The following is a 17,183-nucleotide window of genomic DNA, read 5'->3' on the forward strand; positions in this document are numbered from 1 at the left end:
CAGACTCGATCCGACCAACCCGATACCACAAAAATATGGATAACGAAGCATAAAGAAGCTGAAATGGGGGAAATGGAGCGGTAACTCATGAGACGACTGGTCGGGTATCATAGATATGAATTGAAATTTTAGGATATGAATTGAACTTTTAATTTATGAATTGAAATTTTAGGATACGAATTGAAATTTTTGTGTATAAATTGAACTTTTAGGATATGAATTGAGCCTTCTGAATATGAATTGAACTTTTAGGATATGAATTGAACTTTTAGTTTATGTATTGGAATTTTAGTTTATAAATTAAAATTTTAGGATATGAATTGAACTTTTGTGGATATGAATTGAACCTTTAGGATATGAATTGAAATTTTTATGTATGAATTGAACTTTTAGGATATAAATTGAGCCTTTAGGATATGAATCGGACTTTTAGGATATGAATTGGACTTTTAGTTTATGTATTGAAATTTTAGTTTATAAATTAAAATTTTAGTATATGAATTGAACTTTTGTGGATATGAATTGAAATTTTAGGATATGAGTTGAAATTTTTGTGTATGAATTGAAATTTTAGGATATGAATTGAACTTTTAGGATATGAATTGGACTTTTAGGATATGAATTGAGCCTTTAGGATATAAATTGAAATTTTAGGATATGAATTGGACTTTAGTTTAGGTATTGGAATTTTAGTTTATAAATTAAAATTTTAGGATATGAATTGAACTTTTAATTTATGAATTGAAATTTTAGGATATGAATTGAACCTTTAGGATATGAATTGAAATTTTTGTGTATGAATTGAACTTAAGGATATGAATTGAGCCTTTAGGATATGAATTGAACTTTTAGTTTATGTATTGGAATTTTAGTTTATAAATTGAAATTTTAGGATATGAATTGAACTTTTGTGGATATGAATTGAAATTTTAGGATATGAATATAACCTTTAGGAAATGAATTGAAATTTTTGTGTATGAATTGAAATTTTAGGATATGAATTGAAATTTTAGGATATGAATTGAGCGTTTAGGATATGAATTGAACCTTTAGAATATGAATTGGACTTTTAGTTTATGTATTGAAATTTTAGTTTATAAATTGAAATTTTAGGATATGAATCGGACTTTTAGTTTATGTATTGGAATTTTAGTTTATAAATTGAAATTTTAGGATATGAATTGAACTTTTCATTTATGAATTGAAATTTTAGGATATGAATTTAAATTTTTGTGTATGAATTGAACTTTTAGGATATGAATTGAGCCTTTAGGATATGAATTGAACTTTTAGGATATGAATTGGACTTTTAGTTTATGTATTGGAATTTTAGTTTATAAATTGAAATTTCAGGATATGAATTGAACTTTTGTGGATATGAATTGAAATTTTACGATATTAATTGAAATTTTTGTGTATGAATTGAACTTTTAGGATATGAATTGAGCCTTTAGGATATGAATTGGACTTTTAGGATATGAATTGAGCCTTTAGGATATGAATTGAGCCTTTAGGATATGAATTGGAGTTTTAGGATATAAATTGAGCATTTAGGATATGAATTGAAATTTTAGGATATGAATTGAACTTTTAGTTTAGGTATTGGAATTTTAGTTTATAAATTAAAATTTTAGGATATGAATTGTACTTTTAATTTATGAATTGAAATTTTAGGATATGAATTGAAATTTTGTGTATGAATTGAACTTTTAGGATATGAATTGAGCCTTTAGGATATGAATTGAACTTTTAGTTTATGTATTGGAATTTTAGTTTATAAATTGAAATTTTAGGATATGAATTGAACTTTTGTGGATATGAATTGAAATTTTAGGATATGAATATAACCTTTAGGATATGAATTGAAATTTTTGTGTATGAATTGAAATTTTAGGATATGAATTTAACCTTTAGGATATGAATTGAACCTTTAGGATATGAATTGGACTTTTAGTTTATGTATTGAAATTTTAGTTTCTAAATTGAAATTTTAGGATATGAATCGGACTTTTAGTTTATGTATTGGAATTTTAGTTTATAAATTGAAATTTTAGGATATGAATTGAACTTTTAATTTATGAATTGAAATTTTAGGATATGAATTGAACCTTTAGGATATGAATTTAAATTTTTGTGTATGAATTGAACTTTTAGGATATGAATTGAGCCTTTAGGATATGAATTGAACTTTTAAGATATGAATTGAACTTTTAGTTTATGTATTGGAATTTTAGTTTATAAATTGAAATTTCAGGATATGAATTGAACTTTTGTGGATATGAATTGAAATTTTAGGATACTAATTGAAATTTTTGTGTATGAATTGAACTTTTAGGATTTGAATTGAGCCTTTAGGATATGAATTGGACTTTTAGGATATGAATTGAACTTTTAATTTTTGAATTGAAATTTTAAGATATGAATTGAACTTTTAATTTTTGAATTAAAATTTTAGGATATGAATTGAACTTTTGTTGGGTTGTTGTGGAGATTTTGGTATTGAAATTGTAGCTTATGAATTGAATTATATTGTTATTTAAGGAATTTGGTATGATGACAGGTGGTGTAGCTGCCAAAACAGGCAGTTTCTGCCAAAATTATACCTAGAAAAGCAACCAATTTTGGTCGTTTTTCTATTTAAAAAAAAATATTTTCTGGGCAATAGCGACCAAGGTTGGTCGTTAATTAGCCCAGATTTCCTAAAAAGCGACCAACTTTGGTCGCTATTCTATTAAAAAAAAATTCTGGAAATTAGTGACCTATTTTGGTCGCTTATGTTTAAAAAAAAATTACATTCTTGAAATTAGCGACCACTTTGGTCGCTTATGTTTAAAAAAATTTAAAAAAAAAGCGATCAACTTTAGTCGCTATTTTCCAAATTTTAAAATATAATATTTGGTTTACAAACCAAAGTTGGTCGCTATATTTTGAATAATAATAAATAAATAAAACGTAATTTAAACATAGAGACCAACTTTGGTCGCTAAATTTATATTATTAAAATATTAAAACGACCAAAGTTGGTCGGTATATTGTTTACCCGGAATATTTGGTCTATAAGGTAAAGGGACCAGCAAAATAGCGACCAAGCCAGTTTGGACGCTTTTTGGTCGCTATGTGACTTGTAAGCGACCAACTTTGGTCGCTTTTTGTGGTCGTTTTTTTCCGGATTTCTAGTAGTGAATAATTCATAACAAATTTGATATAATGACCTGGACAGAATAAATATATATCGTATACTTATAATTAGTTAAACTGCATTTATTATTTAGAAATTTATACAACAATGTACAAATTATATCAGCATGGCCTAGTGTTAGCAAGTGTAGTATCACCCTTCTCTGGGAATACGTAGAAAGAAAATACAAGAGAAGAGAACGAACACGACAAAGGTTTAATCATGTTTATCGAAAAATTAAGTTCATTTACACAATCTAATGAAACTAACAATTCCATATGTTCAAGTGATGAAAGAGTTAATTAAGAGAAGAACAATACAAACCAGATCTCTCTTTTATCTAATTAGCTCCAAGCATCACCAAACAAATTAATGATCAAAGCAAGTCAAAAGATAGAAAAATATTATAATGGAAAAAAGAATAATACAGTTTAGATTTTTTCATACTGTCATTTCTTCACCAGGATCCTCCACCTAACATTCCATTCCAATATCCAGCACTTGAATTCTCTTGCCCTTTACTCTGATTATAATTTTCAGCTTCAGCACTTGTACCCGACAATTGCTTATTCAAGTATCCGAATGGGAACATTATTTTTGCACCATTTTCTTGAACTCCACTTAAAAAACTTGATGTGTACAAAGCGTTTATATCCGGTGTTGGTGTTGAGATAAATGAAGTTAACCCTCTTGAGGCAATTCCAGTCCTAAGCAGATCCGTTGTTGAAATTGGAGTAGTACTTGAAGTTGAACTTAAGGGCTGATTATTTCCATTATTGCCCCTGTCCATCTTAGGAAATTCAAGAAACTGCGGCACGCTATGGAAGTAATTGTGATCATGTGTAATAGATGGGAGCCCTAGATTAAAATCTTGGCTATTTCCAAGATTAATCTTATAATTAGGGTTTTGATGAGAAAGACTTGGATTAGGGTTCGAATCAGGAAAATTTTGTGATGATGATGATAATGATAATGAAGAAGAAGAACATCTTCTATTCTTCCTTGAACCTCCTCCGACTGGAACATTTCTTAGAGTGCCACCTTCTGTCCAATACCTATCGAGACATAATATAATTTATCAGTAACTAAACGTGTGATATCTCTCGCACCCTTTAAGCTTTTATATTAGTTGGTCACACAATTTAACAATCACTACTAGGAATTAGCCACGGACAAATTCTGTAGCTAAATAGAAAAATTCATCACTAATCTATTTAGCGATGGATTAGCGACAAATTATCAAAAAAATTCTCTTAGCTACGAGCGATTTAGCATCGAATTAGTGACGAAGTTCGTGGCTAATTTCATTTTTTTAATAGTGAATATTACCTCCGACAAGTCTTGCAGAAGTATCTTGGTTGAGTAAGACTATAGTTGTTGTAGTAACAAAACTTGGTATTTGTTGAATTGCACCTTGGACAATTTACGGCTTGATCTTTTTGGGGTCTGACTTTTTTTTCCAGTGGAGAAGATGGCCTTGAACATGTAATATTAGGAGGAGCTATTTCTGCAGCCATGGATGTTACAAGTCCAATATCCTAAAAATTAACAATCACAAAAAGGAGAAACAAAGAAGGTTAAGAAGATCAAAAGTGAAAAAGAGCTAATGTGAAAAATAGATGACACAATTTCTGGATAACTACTTTCACCTTTGAAATTAAATTGAAGGAAACTGAAAAGTAAACAATAATAATAACGAAGATCACCTTTTTCCCTATGCTTTATCCACTATCATGTGTAAAGGAGGAAGAAAGAAAATGTGCAGTACTTGATGTTTAAAGAGAATAAACGCTTTAATTTGGAAAAAAAAAGGTTTACATATAGTATTAGGAAGAAATTTTTAAAAATTCAAATTGAAGTTCGGGTTTTGAACATCATTTCATGAAGATAAAATTATCTTTACGGGAAAAAATATGCGATCAACAAGGATACACATCCAAAAGAAATTCAAGAAAACTCAACATGTTTAGTACAAAATGCAGAAAATGAACTTAATTTTGTACCCACCTGAGTCCATTGTGTAGTATCCATAAATGGGGAAAATAAGAGGAAAAAAAGGTCAGAGAAAAAAAAGCAATGGTTGATGTCTTCTCAAGAACAAATATTGTTTCACCTGCTTTGTCTGGAGCTGTCCTTAGTTTAAAGGAAGAAAGAATGTTTTGAGTTGTTTGTGAGTTGGCTTTTTATGGGTTGGTTTACTTTTTGGATGATGGAAAAGAAAAGGGGATATGTTTGTTTTGACTACACCTTGTGAAAACAGTATACTTTATTGTTATTTTTGGGTGTGAAATTATGTCCAAATTTCGTCAGGGATAGTGTATTTAATCTTATTTTAAACATTGTGAGTGGAATTATGAATGGATGTCCTGTGGTGGGTTTCTACTTTTTGACCCTATGATGGTGGTCTTCGGATTCTCATTGTTCTCTTGTCATTTCATTTTAAGTTCTCTTTCGTTTATTTGTGCCAAAAATGTGTGTATTTGTTGTCATAGACTAAATAAAGAAAGCAAAATGACTAAAATATCTAGCATCTCAAGCAAATGTACATAATTCTATACCATCAAGAATAATTTTAACGATTCAAGTTATATATACGACTAGTGTAAAGGATTATTTTTGTATATATACTATCAAGGGCGGAGTTATATGTGGTCAAGGGTAGTCAACTGAACACTATTTGTCGAAAAATTATATTGTTTATAAGGTAACATATTACTTGTTATTGATAAAATAATAAATTATGAATACCCTGCATAACCCACTAGTTAATATAGGGTGTTCATATTTTGAACACCCTTATTGAATTTTTTGACTTCGATATTGTATGCTACAAGTGCAATTTAACCTATTAAAGGTGGTTAGTTGCCATTTTATTAGGATACTAATCACTCACTTATCAGAGGGAATTGCCTATAATTTTTTTTTTACATGGCCTGGTTATGTAAATAATTTTTATTCCATCAGTACGTGTATAGAATATAAACTCTAATTATAAAGATATGTATAGGTTAAAGTTTAATATAATCCCACATGACTAATTAAGCACAATTGGGTGATATATTTCACCACCTTTTAGCTTGGACTAGAGTTGAAAGGGGCTCCATGTCTGATGTCCCCTCTCTTGATGCTAAGCTCCATAGTTCATACTTAAATATTTATTTTCATCATATTTGAAAAGGTTGTATAACTAGTGGGCTAAAACTACGTCAATCTCTCTTTTGTTTACGTATTACACCCTCCTGTCCAAAATATTAGTCGTTTTGTCAAACTGACATTTCTAGAATAACAAAATGTCATTTGTTATTTTCTTTTCCAAAGCTACTACAATTATATTTTAATGAGCGCTACATGAGATATTTATGGAGAAATGAAGGATAGCTTAGATAAATATAATAGCTAAGGCTATTAAAAGTCTTTCTTAAAGGGTGTATAAAAATCCTCAAAGATAGATAATATGGACCGGCGAAAATGCTAATTAGCTAAAGGTCTTTACCAATAAGGGCCGTGATGAGATGGTTATGGTTCTTCTACCATTAATCAGATGTAACGGGTTCGAGTTCTAGGAGTGATAAAATCCTGATAAAGAGTATTTTAATGAGGCACTACGGAACGTGAATCTAAATTAATCGGAACAGTAAAACAAGTATCGGGACATCGAGTGTGAAGCCAAAAAAACATCTTTAGTTTTCCACTCATGCAATATGGCCACACGAAGTCCCAACAAAAAAAGAAATTCAGCACAAAGTCAGTGCTACTTCTCTATTAGCCTCAAACCAAGAGAAAGACAAATACCCATGAATTCTTTTGTTTCTTTTTTTTGGTTTCCCTATCCGGTGAATCCATATTAATGGGGTCCGATTAAATTCGGATTCGCGTAGGAAAGTCCCACATTGGGGGTAAAGCGTGTTTCCTAACAAAGATGACTCCATATCCAAAGACTCGAATCTGAGACCTCTGGTAAAGGATGAAGGAGTACTTACAACTCCATCACAACCCGACCCTTGTTGGTCAAATACTCAAGAATTCAGATTTACGTTGTTTTGAGTTTCTTTGACCCCAGTGACTAGCTTTATATTAAAGTTGTTGATACTTTTTGGCAACAACATTCCTTACTAGTTGGGAAGATGGGTTTCAACATCCTCAGAAACACTCAGGAAAATTCACCAACTACTAATATTGTTTGCATGTTCACGTCCTTTTGTTAGTTTTGGCAACGTGATCCAAATGTTTTATCTTTTGTTTCACCTTTTTCTCTACACAGCTCTCTTTAATCTTCTTTTTCTAAAAAGGTTAAATACTTCATTGTTAAGTATGACAAGATATGGTCTTTTCAGTGTTTCCCTTTACTAATGCATTCTTCATCACCTTTAGGAATTATTCTGAAAAAGACATTAGGGTTTCATACCAACCATATCGGTTTACCACCATTTTGCTTTTGTTTGTACTTGGAATTTTCAATGTAGTATAAGTGTTACACTTCATTCTTCAATGTTAAAATACACCAGTCCTCCCACTGATTTTTTTGCTGGTTAATAGGTGACCTAATTTTGATTCATGACACGTTAGCTCACTGTTAGAGGCAGAATTAAGACGTATTTGGTGGATTCAACTGAAACTATTATTTTTGGCTCCAACTACGTATGTATATCCTAAATATTTTTAAAAGTATATGTATAAAAAGATCAAACTTATTGGTTCAGTGACTAAGTCTTGTACCCAGTGACTAAGTTTTGTATTCGCCTCAACCTAATTTCTTCCTATACAAAATATGTTTCCTTCTTCACTTTCTTGTTCTTCCTCCCTCCCCCCCCCCCCCCCCGCCAACCAACTCCCAGGATCACGCCCTAAACTTGGGGAGGCATGGCCGGCACCCGGTATCATAGTTGGCCCGAGCATACCACTCTATAACTGTGAACTCTAAAGGGGTAACTCTCAACTTAGACCGACGAGACCTACCTTACAAATCAAGGCTGACGAGGACACCATAAATGTCGACAACGAGCAATACCAAACTAACATGTACACAGGGCTGACAAGGCCATAATACGGATATACAAAATATACAGGACTCGTCTACAAGCCTCTAGAGATAACTAAATTGTACCATAGTCGGGACAAGGCCTTGACCTACCTATCAAACCTGTATATATAAAATGGACTCCAAGGTCTAGACCTGGTAACTCCGAGGAAGTGGAACTTACCAACCAAGGTGATGTTTGACTCTGTCTGTTGGGAGGGTCTGTCCAACTGTCAATCAGGACCTGCAGGCATGAAATGCAGCATCCCCGGGCAAAAGGGACGTCAGTACAAAATAATGTATCGAGTATGTAAGACAATAGAAAGCTGAATTGAACTGATAATATAGTATCTGGGAGTCAAAGATAATCTGAAGATATGCATACTTGCTGATACTGACTCGACTCTCTCAATATAGTAAGTAAAATAGCTATCCGGCCCTGTAAGGCTTGATATGTGTAACTGCTCTGCCGTAGTAGGATCACTCATAGGCGTTTGGCCATACTAGGCTCTGTATCTCGGCAATTCTAGGCTCGCTCATAGGCACTCGACCACAGTAGTCTTGGTATATAACTTACCATCTGATTAGAGGTTGCCCAATAGGGGCATGCCCATCGATTATAGCTCGATGATGGTAAAAATACTGTAATACTCTATATATATAGACTCTCTACTCTCTTGGCTGAAAGAAGACAATACTAAACTGAATATGGAGTCCTGATAAGGGAGAATGCTATAACTTATAAGACTAAGACAATGTACATAAATTTAGAAATATGAACTTCTCTTTATATCTTGTTATCAAACACATGTATTACGTGATCATGACAAAATAAAGGAAAGGTTTAGCCTTAACATACCTTAACCTCGTTGAGTCCTTAATAGCTTCCAAGAAACACTTCAAACAACTCAACTTAGTCCACCATAGCATAAGGAGATTCAAAATCAGTGCTGAGTAAAGGCTAAGTCCGTAACTTAAGCTAGTAGCTCGTTTATGTAAATTTGGGCAGCATCTCCCTTGTAACAAGGGCCTACTCCAATACCATATACCAACAACAACAACCAGAGCAATACAATAAGAACAATATCAATAATAGGGTACCGAATATTTCATTAACAAGTCATCAACATATCACGACGAGCGGTAAGTTCGGATTGAATCCCTTTAGCACACTTCAACCTCATTATCATTCATTTTTTAACTTAGTAACATATTCAGTATAATAACCAATACCTTTTAATGGATTTCCAACCTTGTACTCAATTTTAAAACCACCCGAAATAGCCCAACATAAGATAATATCAATGTGGACAACTTCCAAGTGCTTTATAGCCATTTCCTTTTCTAGTTACCAATTTCCTCAACAAGATTGACATGTAAACCAGCATAATCATGCTAAAAATATCATATCCAACTTAATTTTCATAATTTCCAGCCACTTAAAGTTCATAAGAGCAACTTTCAAATCAATCCATCAAAAACAACAACATCTCAAGCTAATCCACGTATTATCTTGTAGTTTATCATCTTAACAACTTACCAACATACAAGCAAGATTTAGCACAATTAGTAGGCTATTATACTCACCTTAGACAGTAGCAACAACTTGAAATTTTAGCCAAACACAAAGGTGTTGTATTCTCTTCTTGAATCAACTTTTGGTGTTCAAGTTGGTGTATAAACACTTGTAGTTAGCCTTGAAAACCTATATAAAGGAGGAACTGATTATTATCTAAATCAACAAGAACAATACGAAACCTGAGGTTACTCCACTTTGAAGAACCCTCCAAATGTCATGACCTAAAATCCGACTAGTTGTGATGATACTTAACTCAACCTACTAGGTAAGCCAATTAAAAAATATCTATTTCCAATTAAATTAATAAAACAATTAAATAGAAGAAATTATCTGAACCTTATACATTTCCCAAGGACTGATAATACAAATCATGAGCTTCTAAGAATAGAGTTTACAAAGCTGATATGAAGTAAATACATTTTCTGTTTGAAAAGTACATAAATAGAGTTTTATAAATCTAAGGCTACCATGAACAAGAGGCAGCTACAACAGGGACACAAGCATACCTTCAAATCCAGCAACCATCGAACACAACAACAACAACAACCAACATGTGCATTCTATGTGCAGAAGTGTAGTATCAGTACAACCGACCCCATGTACTGGTAAGTAACAAACCTAACTTTAGGTTGAAAGTAGCGACAAGCTAGAACATAGGTCGGGCCCAATACCAATAACCAACAGCAGTTCATAACAATGTAAAGTAAATAACAAAGAAGTAATCTCGGAATTTAACTTCTTAGCTTTTTCATTATTCCCGAAAATAGTTCTGCTTTTCAAGTATATCAGTGAGAATCCAAATCCTTTACCGAAATCGTCAAAAATATGATTAAGTTTGAAAACTAAATTTTTTTCCAAAAACCTTTCATCAAGTAAATGTTTCAATTTCAGATAGTATGAGAAAAGTACATCCCTATGCCTACATGTCAAGATACAGGTAAGATCATGAATGTCACCAAAACTGGACAACAAAAGGAAATGCATCTATATGCATGTATCTCAAGTACGCATGTCAAATGCAATGCCTCTCAGTAATGAACTCATGTACTCACACTCTTAGAGTACTTAACCTCACTATCTCACATTATCTCTTACCGTGCTTAATACTCTATACACTTAATCACTCAGCACTGTACACTACTCGTTGCGGCGTGCAACCCGATCCACATATACATAGCCATAAGGCTCATTGCGACGTACAACCTGATCCATATATATATAGCCATAAGGCTCGTTGCGGTGTGCAACCCGATCCATATACATATAGCCATAAGGCTCGTTGCAGTGTGCAACCCAATCCATATATATATATATATATATATATATATATATATACACACACATAATCAACTACGCTCACTAGGGGTGTGTGCAGACTCCGAAGGGACTCCTTCAGCCCAAGCATTATATCGTTGTGGCATGCAGCCCGATTCCATTAAAAGTAATAAATATAACACGATGCGGCGTGCAGCCTGGTCCCATAACTGTCACTCATAATCAGGCTCTCAGCCTCACCCAATCATCAATCTCTTCAGTATCACTCATGGGCTCACAAATGTCATGAAACTAGCCTGACAACAACGTATGATGTATCAATAAACAACAACTGAGACTGAGATATGATATGAATGCACGAATATGGTTGAGTGTGAAATATCAATGAAATCAGTGAGATGACAGCAAGAAACGACCACTATGGGTCCTAACAATATCTGCATAAAGCTTAAACATGATATCTAGCAAGATGGCAGCTCAGTTACTTTATCACATGATGAAACACATATATCAACAAAATAGGGCCACTATACAGTGTCATAAAAACAACGGAGTCACAAATTCATAGGGTGCACGCCCACACGCCCGTCACCTAGCATGTGCTTTACCTCATCATCAATCACATAACACGTAATTCGGGGTTTCATACCCTCAACACTAAGTTTAGAAGAGTTACTTACCTCAAACAAGCCAATTCCAATACCGAGCAAGCCAAGCAATGCTCCAAGAATGTCATCACACGCGTAGCGACCTCCGAACGGCTCAAAACTAGTCAAAAGCAACTCAAATACATCAAATAAGCCCAATGAAACAATTTCAAAAATGATAAAGATCGAATCCTTAATCAAAATCCAAAATCAGCCAAAATTTTCACCGGGCCCGCGCCTCGAAACCCAACAAAACTCACAAAATCCGAAAACCCATTCAATTACGAGTCCAACCATACTAGTTTTATTCAAATCCGACTCTGAATCGATGTTCAAAACTCAAAAATTCTCATTATAAAACTTTAGGCCAAATCTCCCAATTTTGCTCTTTACATTCATCAACCAATTGCTAAAAAATAAAGATGGATTCATGAAATGTAATCAAAACAGAGTTGAGAACACTTACCCCAATCCTTGTAATGAAATTTGCTCCAATAATCGCCTCAATCCGAGTCCCACATCTCAAAATATGAAGGAAGAACAAAACCCTCAATTTTTTATAGTTTCTGCCTAGCACTTTTCGCATTTGTGGACAAATCGTCGCATCTGCGACCACCACATCTGCGGTAACTTCTTCGCTTCTGCGACCACAACTAACCAGCCGACCTCTCGCAGATGCGGAACAATTTCCGCTTCTGCGCACTCGTAGGTGCGAGTCTTCCTCCGCATCTTCGATGACCTTCAGGAAAGCCGGCTACGCTTCTGCGGCCAGTTGTCTGCATCTGCGCCCATTGTTCCGCAAATGCTGAAACACCAGAACCAGAAATCTTTCAGCAATGCAACATGAAATGATAATGATCCAAACCTCATCCAAAACTCACCCGAGCCCCTCGGGACCCCGTCCAAACATATCGACAAGTCCTATAACATAACACGAACCTACTCGAGGCCTCAAAACGCACATAACAACATCGAATCACATCTCACTTCAAAATTAATGAACTTGAAACATCAAACTTCTATAATCGATCCCGAAACCTATCAAATCACGTTCGATTGACCTTAAATTTTGCACACAAGTCACATTTGACGTTACAGACCTATTCCAGCTTCCGAAATTGGAATCCGGCCCCGATATCAAAAAAGTCAACTCCCGGTCAAACTTTCCAAAATTCCAACTTTCGCCATTTCAAGACAAATTCTACTACGGACCTCCAAATCATAATCTGAATGCGCTCCTATGTCCGAAATCACCCAACGGAGCTAACAAAACCATCAAAAATCTAATCTGAGGTCAAATACTAAAATCAAACTTGGGCAAACCTTTTAAATTTAAAGTTTCTAGCTGAGAATCATTCTTCCAAATCAATTCTGAATAACTTGAAAACCAAAATTGATGATTCACATAAGTCATAATACATCATACGGAGCTACTCATGCCCGAACACTACCGAGCGAAGTGCAATTGCTCAGAACGACCGGTCGGGTCGTTACATCCTCCCCTACTTAAACATACGTTCGTCCTCGAACGTGCCCAGAGTCGTTTCAAAACCCATCAAATCACCGTGTAACCTTACCATGCACATACCCGGGGGAGATTCCATGTCACCCTATCCTATATAGGTTTGGTAACACAACATAACCGAAATTTCATAATTCAACCTAGCCCATAAACCTTAGAACCAAATTTTTCACATCCGAAATTTTCTATAAGATCAGAATCTCGCATCTACACACTGTATAAGTCTGAACAAGTTGTAATTATGAGCACGTGATTTTTTCCCTACAAGAACTACTCCCAAATATTCAAAATAAAATAGTTTTGCGTTGCTTGTGATTTATTTGCACTTGTCTGTGTGTGTTCATTTTTTACTTTAATTAAGAAAAATACAAAAACATATGTGTTGCATTTGCATTTACAATTTAGGATTAATTAAACAGTAATTTGTTTTACGAAAATAAAAAAAATCAAAAAATAACGTACTTCTCATTTTTAGGGTTTAATGTCAAATTGTGTGATTATCTCTGTATCTAATTTTGTGTGATAATTATTATTACACAAAATAATAAAGAACTGGTCGAATTTTAAATCGATTAAAGAACCCTAGAAGGACCAAACCTGGAGTCGGTCCGAGGGGAAAAAGAAATTGGGGTTTTAATCAACTTTAGTCGAGTGTTCTCAGTCGAGAACACTCGATTAAAGTTCGTTTTTACCTCAAAAGGTTCAAGTCGAAGGTCAAACTGATTGGAGTTCGGTCTATAGGTTCTGAGGTATTTCCTTTCCATTTCTTCTTCATTTTTTTGTTGTTGTTTGTTGTTTATCTGTTTAAGGTTTCATTGTAGTCCGGTTTTGTCAATGATTTTCCTCCTCCTCTCTTCGGACCTTTTTCTTTGTCCAAATTTTCTGTTGTTGATTATATGTTATAATTGGTTAATCAATTGAATAAGTTTCGTCGATTAGTCCGGTAGGTTTGAGTGTTAGTTTAACACGATAGTAGTTTAATTTTGGTTTTGATTTCATAGTTCATTCCAGTCTGTTTCCCCTCCTGCTTCGCTTATGTTCTAAATTTTGTGTTGAAATGAGCCTGTTGGTATATTCAGTTCATCACATTGAACTGAATTTATTGGTCATTTGTTATCCTGAATCTATCAATTCCCTTAAAGCTCTTTTGGCTGTTTCTTCTTTTGTATTCCAATTTAATTAAGCGTATGCTCGTCTAGTTGATTTCAGTTCATTTGTTTTTGAGCTAAATATGATTGGTTCCCCAATATAGTAAGTTCAATATGTGCTGCCCTGAACCCTTAGTCTTCATTTTTGATGCCATTTGATTTGATATGAGTTTCTATCTTGAATTACTGACTGATTTGATAAGTTGAATTGGTTATAGCTATTATAGTTTGTTGGTTAATTAGGATTCAGCTTAGTTAGTTGGTAGGTTTGAATAGGTTCGAGCTGAAAGGTTTAATACAGATTAAAAGGGATTGGACTAGGACAATAATCACAGTAATTTCAGGGGTAGTTTTGGGGTTTAAAAGTTTGGCAAAATGGTCTTGCTAAGTGGGCTGTCAGTAAGCACTTAATTAACATTAAACTAATACATTTGTTTAGTGTTAATGGGGAACAAAACATAATGGTATGGGGAGGCTTAAAAGGGATTGATTAGAATATGTTGCCCATACCTGTTTGAACATTAAATAAGGAAAAGACAAGAGATAATGGGGAAAACATACTCTGGTGGAATTAAAAAGAAGACCATGGGTAGAATTATTTTAAAAATATTCTGCCTGAGTGCTCTTGAGAGCTGGCAAGGTCAGTGTTTGGGTATAAGTGGAGGGACTTAGGACAGAACTTGGGGGAGGTGAGAGGAAGGAAGATATGAAAAGAAAAGTTTTGAAGAGTTTAAGAACAGAAAACCAAAATATATTGCAGTTAGTTCTCTTAGGTTCTGCATTTGATCCTTTTTTTAGTCTGGTCTAGTTTTTCTTTTGGGCAGACCTTAGAGGAAAAGAGCAATCTGAAAAGAGAGAGTAAAAGATAAAGGAAGAGAAACAGACAAGAAAAAATATATTCCATTGAGGAAGTTTTCTGATTCTAGTTCATCTAGGAATAAAATAGCTTAAGTTTTCTTGGTATTGTTGAGTAACTGAAGCTTGAAAGGTACAAGAATATGATTTCAAGTTGAATCTGGTTTGTTCGACTGAGTTGATTGGTTATTTGCTTGGGTTTATTGATTGCTGGGTTGATTCTTGGATTTTCTGGTGTCGTATGTTTCTGAAAATTCTCCTATTGTCGTTGTTGAACCCTGCTGGATTGGTCATTTGTTGCTGCTGTTGCTGTTTGACTGACCTCCTCATTTTTTTGGTTTATACTTCAACTTCCAAGTACACGACTCGAGACTCTATGGTTGTAGCTTCACATGATTGAAACATAAAATAAATGAAGATTGACCAAATGTCTTCTGTTGTTGTTTTTTTAAATTGATTCGTTGTCTGTGATTTGAACTTGGACTTTAGTTCAATTGTGTGGAACAAAATTAGTTTTGTAATCATATGAACTATATTCGAACATGGCTGTTGTATAATTTGAACTGCAATTGGATTGTGTTAACTATCATTTGGTACAGACGGTTAGGTAGTATGAGAACTTGTGTTCCTTATTAACTGGGGATTTGCATGTTCGATAGCTGTTATTTTGAAAGTTTGTCTGTGATCCGTTTATTATGTAGTAGATGTTAGTTGCATTTTGAGGACTGAAATAGGGATTGCTGTAGTTAAGGTAGTTGTACTGGGCTACACCAATTGAGTGAACTATTTGAATTGGTCATAGGTAATCTGGTTGTTAATATGAATACAGGTTGATGCACCTTCACCTAAAGCCAAAGCTTGTAGTAGTTATATCAATCAGCCACTTAGTTAATTGTAACCTCATATGATTAATTACCTTAAGCATCAATTGATATATTAGCTTGAAGTAGTATTTTCAAATTAGTACAAGAATGTTAGTAAATATCAGAATGTGCGCGTCTATTGGATTTATCCATTAAACCTGATAAGTTTCACTTAGTTATTAAGGTGTTAATCTGATCAGCAACATCTGAATAATGCATCAGAATAATTGTTAACTGGTCATTTGCTCAATTTGAACTATCATGTTTGGCTTAATCATGTGGGCTTAACCATTCCTTTTCCCCCAAGAGGTGTAATCTCCAGATTGATAAACGTGCAGCCCAGGTCCCGTTTTATGACTGTATGCGCTTGGACTTGGGCTGAGATATACGGATGGCCAGTTTCGAAGCCCGATGTTTGGCTTTGGTACATCATCACCAATTAGTCTGCTCCAACCCCGAAACAAATCGATTAGGACCTGTACTTGTTTATTTATTAGAGATCAACAAAAATAGAAATCATAGTTACCTTAGGATTTTCCCTTTAAAATAAATAATAGATGAGATGAGCCTCGCCAAATAAATACATAAATTGCGGGGCCCTCAATAAATGGTTAAAATGAAACATTTAGAATTCGGGATGGGCCGTTTAGTGAATTTCACGGCCCTCCCCAAAGATAATAATGCGCTAGTCATTCTAGACGCGCTTTTAATAATTTACTTTCTTAAACTCGGGTGCACATTTATGTGACCCAAATCCAAATCTCAACAGAATTAAAATGTGTCAATAACCACGGGTGCATTGATGTGACGTGGTTCGAGATGTATTTTCACGACGTTGCAATTCTCGTTAAAAATAATAATAATAATAAAAGCGGTAAAAAGTTAAAATTTACACATAGGTTCAACATGTATTAAAATCAGATAAATAAGACGAATATGACAGTTGAGCAACCGTGCTAGAACCACGGAACTCGGGAATTCCTAACACCTTCTCCCAGGTTAACACAATTCCTTACTCGGATTTCTGGTTCGCGGAATGTAATACAGAGTCAATCTTTTCCTCGATTCGGGATTCAACCGGTGACTTGGGACACCATAA

The 17,183-nt window shown here is 34.1% G+C and overlaps 1 protein-coding gene across 1 annotated transcript; it reads right to left on the reverse strand.

Annotated features, from left to right (window-relative positions):
- Positions 1-3,493: 3,493 nt before the first annotated feature.
- Positions 3,494-5,323, reverse strand: LOC104232813 (dof zinc finger protein DOF2.5-like). The gene is made up of 3 exons (XM_009786095.2): positions 5,186-5,323; positions 4,508-4,716; positions 3,494-4,233 (listed from the first exon to the last, which is right to left on the reverse strand). Exons 1-3 carry the CDS (start codon positions 5,207-5,209, stop codon positions 3,636-3,638), a joined length of 831 nt encoding a protein of 276 aa, XP_009784397.1. The 5' UTR covers positions 5,210-5,323; the 3' UTR covers positions 3,494-3,635.
- Positions 5,324-17,183: the final 11,860 nt, after the last annotated feature.

Source organism: Nicotiana sylvestris, chromosome 8 (assembly GCF_000393655.2).
Source record: "Nicotiana sylvestris chromosome 8, ASM39365v2, whole genome shotgun sequence".
Lineage (NCBI taxonomy): Eukaryota > Viridiplantae > Streptophyta > Magnoliopsida > Solanales > Solanaceae > Nicotiana > Nicotiana sylvestris.

What these genes read in the sequence shown, in the direction of transcription:
- LOC104232813 (XM_009786095.2), bottom strand. Translation starts at nt 5,209, where the DNA reads ATGGATACTACACAATGGACTCAG. An exon ending in ATACTACACAATGGACTCAG is followed by an intron (nt 4,717 to 5,185) that starts GTGGGTACAAAA and finishes GTTAATTTTTAG; the next exon opens with GATATTGGACTTGTAACATC. An exon ending in TTCTGCAAGACTTGTCGGAG is followed by an intron (nt 4,234 to 4,507) that starts GTAATATTCACT and finishes ATGTCTCGATAG; the next exon opens with GTATTGGACAGAAGGTGGCA.